The sequence below is a fragment of the Lissotriton vulgaris genome, chromosome 3_1 (assembly GCF_964263255.1).
Source record: "Lissotriton vulgaris chromosome 3_1, aLisVul1.2, whole genome shotgun sequence".
NCBI lineage: Eukaryota > Metazoa > Chordata > Amphibia > Caudata > Salamandridae > Lissotriton > Lissotriton vulgaris.
In genome coordinates, this window is record NC_141689.1 from 318,467,349 (window position 1) to 318,482,034 (window position 14,686).

Genomic DNA, 14,686 nt, shown 5'->3' on the forward strand with positions numbered 1-14,686 from the left:
TTTCCATCATTTTGCGCGCTCCAACAGCAATTTTTAAAAAGGTACCAATACGACAAATTATTTCTTCATTATCTAAATTTAACAGTGCCTGATAGGATTGTTCCAAAGTAACGGGTCTATGTTTTTTTAAAAACTGAATTAATAACCATTTTGTGTATTTCACATAAAATTTACAACAAAAGAGAAAGTGCAGATCGTTTTGTGTGCTTTGTCCATCACAAGGGCAGCTAATTTTTGCTGTGCTTTGCTGGTAACCCAAAGAAAAATTTAACAGATACCTCACAGTACCAGCACTTAGGCGGAATAATAGACTTCTTTCCCAGCTAGTCAGTGGTAATGTTAAATACAATGCAAAAGTGCGTTTAGGCGACTCAATATTCAGATACTTAGCGACTGTAATTTCCCCTGATTCGATCTTCAATCTTTTCTGTAAATAAATTGCTTTTAGTGCTTCTTTTAATTCAGATGTCTTAACATTACTGGCTCCAGTTGGGTTAACAAAAATATTTCCCATACCTACTTCCTGCAGGCTAGTATACACATATTGAAGCCACGGGGTCTTCCTTCCTCTTTCGCAATTTAGACAGTCAGTTATTATCTCTTGTGTAAGTTTTGCTGACTGGTTCGTCCAAACCGAGTGCCAAAATAAAGCTGGGCGAGTATTAACAAAATCTGATACAAATAGAAGATTTAATTCACTATGTGTGATAAAATTAGATGTATAAATGGGGACACTTAACAATTTCCTACAGAACCTATTCTCTATTTGCTGGATAGTGGTACTTTTCCCAGTGCCCCATACTTCTGCCCCGTAGGTCGCTACCGAGACACACTGTAATTTAAAAAGTTTTGCAATCTCTTTAATAGCATCATATCTCTTTGGTCCTGGAATACTTAAAATTGAGTTAGTGGCCTTTGAGAATTTGCCCGTGGCCTGGGCCAAATGTCCATACCACGAGCCATTCGCAGCAAAGGTCACTCCCAAATATGGAAAGTTATGAGTTCCAATAAGTTTTCCTTCTCCAACCTGTATGGAGTTCATCTGCTGCTTGCCTGGCCCACAAGACATTATAAACAATTTTTTTAAATTTACCCTCAAGTCTAATTTATCCATAAAATCTGTAAAATTTAAAACCAGGGTACGGAGTGAGTTAAGTGTTCGTCCCAATAGCACTGCATCGTCTGCATACAGAAGAGCAGGTACCGGTTTGCCATTTATTAGCGGGACGTCAGGGGTTGATTTTTCAAGGCACTTACTCAGGCCATTAATATAGATTATGAAGAGCAAGGGTGCTAAAACGCACCCCTGCCTAACTCCTCTACCTATATTAATTATTCCTGATAATTCTCCACCTATACCTATTCTCACTCTGGATTTTGAATATGTAAAAAAGCTAAAAAGTGAACCAGGGCAGTATCCAGACCATACTCCAATAAAATAGACCAAAGTTTGGACCTATTAACGAAATCAAAAGCTGAAGACCGGTCCATAAACGCTAAATAAATAGGAACCGACCGTGCAATATTATATTTATCGATAATTAGTTTCAAGTTGAGGCATTGTTCAACTGTACCAACCCTATTTCTAAATCCTAGTTGGCATGGGGACAGGATCCCACTATCTTCTATCCATGTAGTAAGCCTATTATAGATAACACGCCCCAAAATTTTTAGAGAATTATCTAACAATGAAATAGGCCTATAATTCATGGGGTCAGACCTGTCTCCTTTCTTATGTATGGGGACTATTATACTAGTACCCCAAGTTTCTGGCATTTTGGCTTTAGGAAGACTATTAAAAACATCACACAGATATTCTTGTAACCAATTATGATGCACGGTGGACTAGTAATTAGAGGTTTAAAATAAGACAGGGGGGGCATGGCTTAACAGCGCATGGAGTAGGATGTATTCTGAGAGGTATCCATGTCACTGCTGCCTGTTAGAGCCATATCTACAGCATTGTGACAACGGGGAGTTCATCTTGAGGGTTCTTTGCATACTCGTGGAGGCAGCGAATAGTTTAGGGACGCATCATCCCCCGATCGGGCTCCCCATCGGTCCTCCGGGACGGAGCTAGCCGCCGGACTGCAGCCGCCATCTTAACAGCCGCAGCAGCGTCACTGAGCAGGGCGCGCTCTGAAGACTCCTCTTTCCGGCAATAGCGATTGCCTCGCCGTGGCGGACCGCAAGAGGCAAAACGACAGAGGCTGCATCACCACCAGCAGCAGAGACCCTCCTGGAGAACGCAGCGCATTGGTGGCGAAGACGGGGGGCGATCCATGTGCCCATGAGTGATTGTCTGTTGACGGTATTGGGGTCCTGCAGTGAGTCTACGGGCCCGGTCTGGAAGAGGCGCCTGGCCCTGTGACCACTAAAAGTGGGGTAGTTGGACGGTGGGCTAGGGGAGGCCTAGGCATATATTGGCATTGTGAACGGCCCCGCCACACACATAGAAACCCATAGGAACAGACATTGGCAATTGAAGCCCCCACCCCCCCGCCTGCAGACGGCTTTTAGTTTTGGATGCCTGCTGAGCCGTCTTGCAAGCTAAGCCAGAAACTGCTGATCCTACAGAGGTTGCAATCCTGGTGGTAGGGGCCATAACAGATATCGCCCCAGAGAACTGCATCATCTACCGCTGAGAGACTGGCCCTATGTCTCACGCAGCAGGACTGGAGGGACTCCCTGAGCCTCAGGAGCTTAGCGGGCAAGCCCCGGGGGTATGGGACATGGTGTAGAACCCGGAATTATACCCCAAAGAGAGCCGATTTAGGTGGCTTGGACCTGCAATTTCAGGGGATGGGGACATTTTGCGGAAAGCTGATTGCCTGGCTGCTAGTTTGTGCAGTGGGATTTCATCCCCACCTCTGTTCATGCACTGTTTGCTAGCTCCCTGGGCCTGCTACCAAGTCTATAAACCTGGGCCCTTGCATAGTAGAGTATTCTTGCCTGAGTGCGGAGGATTTGACTGTGGGATCAAGAAGTGGAGAGGCCCCCTCCTGTCTGTTCCATAACATCTGGGGTGCGACACAGCCCCCGCTTCACCCTGCAATAGACTGAGATTTGATCTTCCTGGCAATCTGTGGCACTCTGGGGTCCCCTGCTTGAGCCTGCCTTTCCCTTCACTTTGCCAACACATGGGTACTCCCAATGGGGCTTCCCTTGTAGGTACCGGGCCCTACCAAGCCGCTGGAGCACGGAATCTTACGGAGTCCCAGCACATTCAGAAATAGACTGAGGCCCTTGTAACATCCGACCGTGACCTACTTGGGTGCATCACACAGATAGAGGACCACACTGATCACTGTCTGTTGGGGAATCCGGGGGCTGAATCAGAGACATCAGGAGATGGTGTAGGTGAATTGGGTGTATTTGAAAGGGCCACATTCTATGGAACATGCTGCGCACCAAAGTGGGTAAGGACACTGCTCCAAGCCTGACCAAAGACAATCTAGTTACTTCCCTGTGGAACAAATCTGGCCCGACTCCTGCTCCTATGGCGTTCTTGTCGGAAGTGTCGACCAACCCACTCACGCAAGCCTACATGAATACTTTTCTCCAAGATATTAAATCATAGGTTGTCTGTCTCAAAACCGAATTTAAATCATACCTCAAAGAACTGAAGAGGGATATTACTGAGATTGAGGAACGAGTCAACATGTTAGAATGTACTGTAGACACTCGGACGGAGGAGCAAAAGAATCTCTGTAAGCAAATGGCTACATTGGAAGATCAAAAAACAGTGTCCCAATAGGTGATAATGAACAGTCAATTAAATATGCATGCACATCGCATTGCTAGCAAGGAAAAAGGAGAACACTCTTTAAATTTTCAGACAAGGTAGTAAATCATCTTGTTTTATATTGTAAATTCCTGGTCAGTATTATACAGTTAATAAGCAGCACTGCATAAATTCAATTAGGTGACAAAGTGGGATCACAGATACACAGATACAAAATTTCATTTCCATTCTTAATCCTGTGGTCAGACCACAGGATTAATTCCGGTGCCGGCACGTTGATCGAAGGACCCGTGCAGGCTTCGGCGGATCACAGATGACCGCCCAGCCCTCCCATACCTAGCCCTCGTGCAGGTTGAGATTCATTCCCTGACGATCACCCTAGATCGCCCCAACTCTAACTTCTCTCCAGCACGCCCCAAACAAGACAACCAGTCCTGATGACGATCCTTACTAGCGTGGATCGAAACGCCGTTTCTGCTGTTCAATCCCCCACTTGCGTCGCCACTTTCACCACAGTCACTTTTTGTAGAGCACCAAGTTTCTTTGGTTGTCACCTAATTGAATTTATGCAGTGCTGCTTATTAACTGGAATTTACAATAAAAAACAAGATGATTTACTACCTTGTCTGAAAATTTAAAGAGTGTTCTCCTTTTTCCTTAGTAACAATGCGACGTGCATGCATATTTAATTGACTGTTCATTATCACCTATTGGGACACTGTTTTTTGACTACATCCTCATTACTCCAGATAAAACAGGAGGATTCGGAAAACAGAAGCAGGAGGAACAACCTCTGAATCAGAGGCGTCCCTTAAGTAGCAGAGTGCCCAGATATTATGGTGTTCACAGCAGAATTTCTCCACAAAATGTGAGATGATGACGCCTCCCCACGTGCTTTGGATAGAGCGTATCAACTATCTATTCTCCTGGGACACTCCGATCTTGTGCTAGATATCCTTGCAAGGGTACCCTTCTTAACGGAAAAAGAAGCAATATTGAAAGCTTCGCAAAACAAGTCAGAACTAAAGCATAAGGGATACACTGTTCAACTTTATCAAGACATGGCCCCAGTAACGTTGCGACGGCGCAGGGACTTCAAGCCAATCACAGATAAGCTACGTGATCTGGATATTAAATATCAATGGGGTCACCCTTTGCCCTAATTTTCACCGGGGAGGGAAAATGCAGAGCAATGCGCTCCTTGCAGGAAACCAAACCACTCCTACAGCTCTCCCTGCCTTCTAGAGAGTCCAGCCCCTCTCCCCTGTACTCCTCAGCTAGGGAATCTGTACACCCGGAGTGGTTCACGGTGTTCAGGCCACGACAGGGACCTGGGTAGGGAACAGTCCTCCGCCCAAGCAAGACATCATAAAAAACCTCAGGACCATGGAAGATGGAATGTCACCCTCTCCTTCCCCAGCTGCCTCTGTATAACATTGTTGACATACCAGAAGTACTCTAACTATGCAATCCTTGCATATCCTGAACATGCCACCTCGAACTTATGCATCTGAGAACAACTACACAGGCAGAATCAACAGCTGAACTCTGGCACCACCTACTATTAGCAGACCTATCTCAGTCCAAAATCCAGCAAGGAATACAGAACTAAAGGTAATGAAGGGACCTCCCCCTTGTCTGGGCACAGGCTGGCAGCGGAAGACGAGATCTTTGAGCTGAGGCGTATCCTTTCTCTTTAACCTGCTCTATCCACTCCTACCCTTAGGAGAGTGACATCTCTGAAATAGTCCATGCCTTGGCACTGGGGCCATTCTTGGACTGTAATGGAACTTGTTGGCCCTGTTGGCCTCTTATTGTTATTGATTTTTATTTATTTTTTCCTTCTCTTTTTCATTTTTGTTGTTCCAATGGGAGGTGGGAGTGGAAGACCAATCTGAATCGGGCTGCCCCCATGATTTAAGATAAACACCATTTGGAAATTATTAAGGCTTTTCTCTGCTGGAATTGGCCTTGGTTTTTATTCTCACATATTCATTCAGCCGCTTCTCCCTCTCCTGGCAACAGTAAAACATTCTCGGGATCAACACCCTCAGGCGACACTTGGAACGGGCCTCCTCATAGACCAACCCTACATCTTTAGTGACCACACCTTACTCCACTAATGGACACCCATTCTTGTGCTAAAATATGAAGGGCCTCAACAGCTCCAATAACAGGAACCAGGTGTGGCGCTACTTGTTCAATCAAGGCCTGGATGTCCTATTTCAACACAAGACTCATCTCCTGCAATCAGATTCATACCGTATGAACCACCCCTGGTACCAGACACAATACTGGGCATCCTCCCCAACTAAGACAGCTGGGGTTGCAATACTGTGCAAGGTCGGGATGAGTCTAGGTAGATCACGGATAGTGAGAGACCAGGAGGGACGGTACATTAAAGTCGACATCCAACATGGGACACAGTCTCTCACCCTTTTCAACATATGCGCACCCAACCGAGCGCAAAATCTCTTCCTTAGAGACTTGCTGAGAGAACAAGTGGCGCATGAAGGGAACCAATTAATACCAGGGGGGGACCCACACCTAGACCGTAGCTCAAGCTCTTTCCAGGGTACTGGGGCGATGACTGCTGCACTGAAGTGAACCCTCGCCGACTTAGGCCTTATAGATGCTTGCCGCTACCACTCTCCAAATGCGCAAGATTTCTCCTACTATTCTCACGTGCACCACTCATATTGCAGCATAGATTATTTCTTCCTCTCCCAGTCACTTGCATGGGACGTGATATTTGTCCTTATGTCCGGTATCTCCAGCTCAGACCATGCCCATCTGGAATCACTACTCTAAAAACACACAAACCTAACCCGCCCTACCCCTCGATGGCAATTAGCTCCCCATATAATGTGCGATCCTGTAGATGTGGTGGGGTTGCGGACAGCAATCTCATCCAACGACCTCCCTGAAACCCCACTCTGTCCTGTGGAAAGCCTTCAAGGCAACTATTAGGGGCGTCATTACGTTCATAGCGATAGCGCGCAGTCGAGAAACAGTTGAGACGCCAGCCGGGTAGATTGGGGCTTCTTACAGGCGATCTGCCAGAAAATAGGACTGGGGCCCACAATGGTCTCCCGAATCATGGTGTCATACACCTCTCCTCAAGCGCAGGTTAAGGTGAATGGTCAGCTCACGCAACCAATACATATACGTAGAGACACTAAACAGTTGTCCACTGCTGCCAAAGCTGCCCACTTTCATCCCTGCTTTTTGCCCTTGTGGTTGAGCCATTAGTCATAACCATCTGACAATCAGGAGACATTAGGGGCATCCCTTTTGGGGGCACCAACTTAAGAGAGCATTATATAGAGTCCAACAGAAGCCACAATAGGAGTGGATTCTGCCCAGATGGTGAAGGACAGTGGAGCCGGCAAAAAGAGCCAAGAACTCTTGCATTGCGCCCCCCCCACCGCCCCTCCCTCCTGCGCCTATTTGTTATGGGGCATATGAGGCATTCTTAAATGTGTTATTCCCACCTCGCAGTGGGCATAGTTTGTAAGGTCTATTCCCTTCATATAGCCACTGTGTTGGCATGGGACCTGTTGGGCATCGTCGAATGGTGCCATAATGTTTTTTTAACAGTGTCTGTTGCATTCTCACCTTATCTACAAGAAATTGCATATCTTTTTTATTGTGTCGTAGTAGAGGTCGTTAGGTTTCTAGACAACCCTTTTATTCATGGTAGGTATTTTGGTTGATTATTCTAAGTGGGTTGCATCATAGACGTAGCATTGTGGGTTTTCCAAGCAGATGAAATGAATGCTAGATAAAAGGCAGCGATGAAGATCTTAGAATATGGCTTGGGTAGTATAGACATCATTTCCTCTGATAGCCTGATAGCCTGATAGCATAGAGCCAGAGGTTGATTCAAGGACCAGAAAGACGTGTTAATTGATATTGCTGCTTTTTAAAGAGCCTATAAAGGAACTTGGGATGGCTGATTATATTCACATTTTGATTAGTTGAGGATGGTCCTGGCTACATACTTCACAATCATGTGAAGGTTTTCAATGACGCATGTGAGGAGGCCTGCACATGAATGATCAGAAAATGTGCAGAATACGACAATATAAAGTGCAGTCCGCAGTAGCTAATAAATGTTGGATTAAATCTGTTTCTAAGAGATTTAAGATAGGGTGAATGCTAAGTTGCTTTCGATGGCTTTTCTAAACTATATGATTGTATGAACACAAAGTTTAGAAGAATAATGAGTCCGGTCCAACATAAAATTATGTATAAATATGCAAATAATACAAAACAAAATGTAGGGACAGGACCTTTAGAAGAATATCACCACTTTTCATAAAAACTAAGGGAATTGAACACGCAAATATATTCACATGTGGATATGGTTTACTTCCTCGCCAACATAAAATCTACCCTCTAGCTCTAATCTAGCTGGTGGATTTGTTGAAATGGGGAAAAGCAGCCTTATGAATTTCTTTACTTTCATTACAGTTTATTTATTTTTTTATTTTGTGTGCTTGAGCTGAATCATGTTCCTCGTTCTATAAAGAGGCCTAATCAGCTACACTGATCTCTGGAAGCCTTGGATGAGATTTCCAGGATTAACTAAAAATATCACTGATATTGAATGTTTAGAGACAATGCTGATGTTGAGATATTAACAGACAAATGACAATCATTTCCACATATTCTAAGATAAGCTAGGCTGCTGTAAGAAGTGTTTAGAGTATAGTAAGTTTTTTAAAATGTAGTACTGCAGAATGAAATGGCATAAATGTCAGCAATAAAAATGTGTAAAAGCTCTGCAGATCTAAAATATAGCATGATGAGGACAAACATTAAAGTAGGAAACATGAATGATAGAGATTTATAAAATAAGTTGATGATTCTCTTCTGTATTTTCAGGAGTCCAAGAAGCAGCACCAAGAAATAGTATCAGTTTACAGGAAGCACCTTCTTTACGCCGTACAGGTATAGCTATGTACCATACAATTTTACAGTGTCAATCTAGCACCATTCTGCAGACACCATTTGTCCTTCCAGCGAAAATTAACAGTGGAAATAGGTCTATCTGTTACTAGCTGCTCCCTTCCCACATTTCTCTGTTGATTCCTTCTCCATTTTATTGAAATAAGCAAGTAACTGATCTTACTGTTTAGGATTACTATATTGCTTTCAAAAACATCAGGCCATTTTTATTATTTATTTTATGTAAATTTTTGAATTGTTTGTATGTGTTTGTATATTCCTGACGAATTATATAGTGATAACCTAGCTGAAAGGCAGTCGAGCTTTTGAAGGTGGTAGATCACCCAGGGAGTGAATCTAGACTGGGCTGCTGTGTTTTGAGCTGGGAGACTATTGATTGTGTTGTGGTGAAGGTTTCTTTCAAGAGTATTTTATTCATCTCTTTCTAAAATTCCAGAAGGGTAGAGGGATTGACGGATATGGGGTGTTGTTCTAGATCATGGGCCCTATAGTTTTCTTTCTTAGACTGAGGTCATTGTGCTTTTAATTGGTGACCAGCGAGAGGCCTCCAATAGGTTCACCTCTTAAGTCTGAATGTCTTTTAACCTTTGCTACAGGTAAATAATCTTACTACAGGTAAAAACGTATGCATACTTGCTCCATATGGTACTCTGACTGGCTGCTTATGTGGGGGCCATCATCTGGATTTGGCTTTGAAACACTGTCGTTACTACCCCTGCTACCATTCATGGTTAATAGAAATTATGAACAAATGGTTATGCAGCATTTGTTGTAAAATAATGTTCAAACAGATGGGTTCATTCAATAAATTTAAAAATAAACACAACTAAAAAGGTATTTTTGAGAGACAATACAAGTGAATATTTGCACCAAGCAAAGAAGGGCCAAAAAGAAAATGTTCACTCTAAACATCTTGTGAAATGTGACTAGATTGGTGAATAGACAACTCATATCAAAATGGATGTAAAGCAATACTCCCCAAAAAAATGTTTTAATCTAGAGTAGAAGAAATAAACATATTTTTGATCAACACTGTAACTTGCATGTTGCAATTAATGTCGCTAGCTGTTGAAAATTAGAGAGCTGACATAATCTCATTTTGCATATTTTCTGTTTTTCGTTTCTCAATTACATTTTTTATTGTTTAGGGTCAAATGGATGAAGATGTTCAAAAAGTACTTAAACAGATATTAACAATGTGCAAAAGTCAATCACTAAAGAAGTGATGTGAACACTTCCCACACATCGACTCCAGTGGTGGCACTGCCCATGTACCGTCAATCTCCAAGCTCCCTGATCGGAACAGGAGTAAGAAGCTCCAAAACGCAGGACAGCTCTGTGGTGGCTGACTGGATGTATACTGTCTGAACAGGTCTCACTGCCATTTGGACTGCAAGTGTACTGCAAGTGTTGAGGTCCGGTACTGGAAGCTCTTTCCGAAGTCCATTCAGATGGAAAGCCTACCCATGTACCCTTCCTGTTTTAGGACAAAGAACATTTAATTGACTGTGCATATGATTGTCATGTCATTAAAGAGACTAGCAGAAAATCTACTCCCCTCCAATGAAGCCCTGACCTGATTCAAGAGTGTCAGTACACTAACATTAAAATACATACCTTTGAACAGTGTGCTGCAACTTTTCAAATATGGACTGAAAGTGTCTTCTTTGAAGTCAACAATAGTGAATGGAGGTGCTTCAGCTAAATGCAGGCCTAACATAGTAGGTGCAGTAAGATGTTTACTGTAGTAAAGTCTCTCATTCTACAATGTTCTTAATGTGTAAATAAGCAACAAAAAAAACATGTATTCTAAGGCAGAAACTTGGGTACAAGTAAGAACTTGCTTACACTCTTTTGCGTTCTATAAACAATATTGGAAACGTGTGTCAGACCATAAAAATAGGATACATTTTTGGTTCAGGTTGTGCATCTAAGTTGAAGGAATCTTTGCAGAGCGAAAAACTTCATCTTGACTTGGCTGCTTTCCATCAACCTTATTCATGAATATTCAAAAACTGTTTAAAATTGATTTTCCTTCCTTTCAGTGTTAAATTAGTGGTGGACAGATGATCAGTGTTGCAGCCGCTTGTTCACTTGGATTCTAACACCTCTACCTTCAGAAGTGAGCCTGTTGTGAGAAATGTATTGTGCTCAGAAGCACATGAGTGCTTTTTGGACTACAATCAAAAACAGTTTATTATCATGTTAAGGTAGCAGGCTTTACTAAAAAGTTTATAAACTTTTATAAGAACTTTGACAATTCTGCTGCTGCTATCCACTGGCCTGTGGGTAATGACGTCCACTTTGATTCAGACATTGCAGAAAAGTAGTGTAGCTGCCACATGCCCATCTCCGTACCTTAGGAAACAAGCAAAGCTAATGTAAATTAAATGAACCACATTATTAGAATTTCTTAGCCAGCTTGCTTCTTAAGAATCTGTTACACTTTGTAGAGGATGAATAAATCAAACTGGAAAGGGATTACAGTAATTTGAGAGGTAGAAAGGATCATGCTTTTTCCCCAAACCCCTCCGCCATCAAACAACTGCCCTAACCTGGGACCCAATCCAAGGAATTCTTTTGTGTATGTGACATATAAAACCTACCCTAGAGCAATTGAGTTTTAGCAGAGACTTGGGAGTATAACAGTTATCCCCGGAAAGTCTACAGCATTGTTAATAAAATAATGGTTGAGAAACATGTAAAACTAATAATCATTTATGTTCTTTTTTTCTAAATTCCAGTTCTAGTTGCCTCAAGAGATTGATTTTAATTTGCATTGGTATCTGCTAAAGGTCTGTTAGTTTGTGTTGGTGTTTGCCTCTAACAGGTGTCCTTTGCAGTCGAGTTTGCAATACCTGACAACTGGATCCTGGAGAATCCATATAACAACTAGTCAACTGGGTTTTCCGCAATTGTATGCATCTGTGTACATGCTAACAAAACCATTTCCTGTTTTAAACGTATAATTGTCGTAATAATTATACAAAACTGGAACAAAATCAAAACAGAACTAGATTATCCTGCATTCCACCTCACCCCACAAGTCCTCCACTCACATTGCTAGCATGTGAAATATATCAAACGCCAATACATTCATATATTGATCTAACATTATGGCTGGATAACATTTCTTAATATGGTTTTAGTCACAGAAAACGTTCTAAGGAATCTCAATTTAGATTTCAGTTGCTGTATTCGAAAAAAGGGATTTATACATTTTTACACAAATGACACCAAGAATCTATTTTGCATAATACTGGACTAGATTAAAAAATGTAGAATGACAGAAGTTACAGCAAGTCCCATTTGAAACTCTGACAGCCCCAGCATGGGAGTGCTCTATTTTACTTTATTTCTCAACAAGAAGCATCTAGTGTGTATGCTTATATCATAAATGGACAACTGTCAACATGCAAATAAAGCAGGCAAATGCTCACATGTTACACGGCTTTATCAAGCTGAGGCAGCTTCTCCCTTTATTTCATAAACATGTAAATCGACCTGTTAAAAAGAGATGCACAATGTTGGTCAAAGTGGCCAAACAAAAGGGTGCCAATAGATTGTTAGAACTGACAAAGTGTCAAACTAGAAGAGCATTCCACATTAACACTGAAAAGAGGGAAGAGTAGAAATGTCATATTTTGAAAAGATATAGCTATTCTGATTCTTTAGGTTATCTTCCTGCGGCAAACTCTACACACTATGTAGTGACGATGATATAAACTAGTAATAGTGCAACTATGCAATATACAAATTTTCGAATGGATCGTACAGTTGTTTTCTGACCCTTAGGTGGCGCAGTACAGAAAAGAGTTTCAGTGTTAAATGAGATTACTTTGACACCTATACATGTAGTCTCCTTGATTATGTGCCTAATTTGTTCTCACTCTGTGATGTGTTCTTTTGTGGCTCTTTGATTACTAAACTGCTTGTTATGACCGATGATGACAAAAAGAGTTTGGGTTTTTGTAGCCAATATGGTTTTGCATTCTTTTCTAGTAACTGCCTAAAGTAGGTCGCATTTATATGACTCAATTCTGACTTTGAAAATGCTCCAAAGAACCTTTTCACAAAGCACTAGAATATTTTTTACGCGTTGAAGTAAATTAAAACTACATTTGATGGGGACTTATTTTACGCATCTCCAGATAGCTTTGCCTATCAACTTTTTTGTAATGTGTATTTATTACAACCTTTTATCTTTGTGACATCTTGGAAAGTTTACAATTTAGTATGCAATTTGTCTTTCAGTGTAATTTGCGACAAGATTATGGAGAAAAATAAATGTTTCCATTTTTGTATTCCTTTCCAATTTTTGAAATTTATATTTGCACTACATTATTAGTGACTGACTGAAGAGATAGCCTACTTGCTGTAACCATCGCAATCTTGCTTTTTACTACTCTATCTGGTTACTAAAAATAAACAATGTTCTTGATCGTGTTTATTAAAGTGAAGGCATTTCTAAAGTTTCCGTGAACAGTTGTATAACTTGCTTCATTTCATATAATGTAAACACATTTTCCTGTATGTTTTCAATTATCTTCCTGTTCTTCTAGCTCAGCCCTTAAAACAGTAGTTTTAAGTACCCTTTATTAGTCACGGCCCTATTTTCGTTTTTGGGGTCTGACACCCCCTTTCCATAACACTACTTTCATATTATGCATTGCACCACTCGCTTAGGTCTCCAAAACTGGAATACTTGTGAGTATGAAATTCTAGAGGAAGTAGTATCTGTAAGCTACCATGTCCTTCTCTAAGTAAGCTCCTCTCTGCTGGCATCTAGGCTCACCTAAAGAGCAGATGGTTCAGAATGGAGTGAAAAGAAGAAGAAAAATCACTGGGTAATTTTTTTATTTCATACATTTTCCTCAACGGTGTTCACAAAGGCACTTTGGAATACATAAAGTAGTAAGCCTGTAGTTCTCTTTCACGCACTCTTACCTGCCAAAACATCTGAAATTGCAATATTCAGGGACTACTAATATTCACCTAATACAAATAGTAAGGATTTTGTCCTCCTTGCAATTTTACTGTTTGCACTTTTACTAATAGGGAGTTGGATGTTTCAGGGCTGATCCACGAAAGCATTTTAGAGTATGTAAAAGAGTGCTCCTGTGGGAGTACTTTCTGTATTAATAAGTACCTTTGTGGATCAGCCCCAATAAGTCTCTTGATTACTAAAGCTCTAGAGCTCCTAACAAGTCTGCTTACCATCACGCTCAGGGACATAGCTTCGGGGGGGGGGGGATATGGGGTAGCAGACCATCTAATAATTTCATAGTCTGGTCACAGCTTGGCAGTAATAGTCGAATATGAATTCACTGTTGCTCCAGCCTGGGTAGAGATGTGCGAGCAGACAAACTAAGGGAAAGCTGAGCCATGGATCTGGATTGTCTCTAAGAGATTGGGCGCAAGATTTACCTGGGAAATACTTGGCATGGAAATCATGCATCAAATATCTTATAAAATATGGTAAAGTTACTTCCATATTAACAAAAAAAAGTATATTTCTTTAACATACCCAAGTGTTTCACCTTAGTACATCAGAGTAAAGCTCTGCTTTGAGAGGTATTTTTGAAAAGTGATAGTTTTAAAACACAAACTTAAAAACATTCATTCACCTACCTCATGTCCAACCCACCAGTGCCACTAGTGAACTCAGATTTTTTAGTAAACAAGGGGGACCCACTTAATGGCTTTGGACCATGGGTATCGGTTATTTCAACAGAACAAAGGTCCTAAGCTCAAAACAATTTCTAGAAAGTTGGATAACATACGGACCACAATCGGACACCATGTACAGTTCTTCTTATACCCAGCCGGGCAAAGAGTTTATTTTAGGAATGTTTGACAAGAAGTCAATTTGAATATTTCAATGACATAACAAACATAATAGTGTTTGAAGTAAGGCACAAGCCTGTGCCGTACTCATCAGAATAGAGAAAAGTTTGTGAAAAGAGG

The 14,686-nt window shown here is 41.5% G+C and overlaps 1 protein-coding gene across 4 annotated transcripts in view; it reads left to right on the forward strand.

The window, feature by feature from the left end:
• RAI14 (retinoic acid induced 14) overlaps positions 1 to 13,174 on the forward strand; it is a 430,174-nt gene extending 417,000 nt beyond the window's left edge. For all 4 annotated transcript variants that reach the window (XM_086960508.1, XM_086960510.1, XM_086960512.1 and 1 more), the window contains 2 exons: positions 8,636 to 8,701; positions 9,868 to 13,174. In XM_086960508.1, the coding sequence (XP_086816634.1) occupies positions 8,636 to 8,701; positions 9,868 to 9,945 (144 nt within the window). In that variant the 3' untranslated portion in view covers positions 9,946 to 13,174. The remainder of the gene's footprint in view (positions 1 to 8,635; positions 8,702 to 9,867) is intronic.
• The last annotated feature ends 1,512 nt before the right edge of the window (positions 13,175 to 14,686 follow it).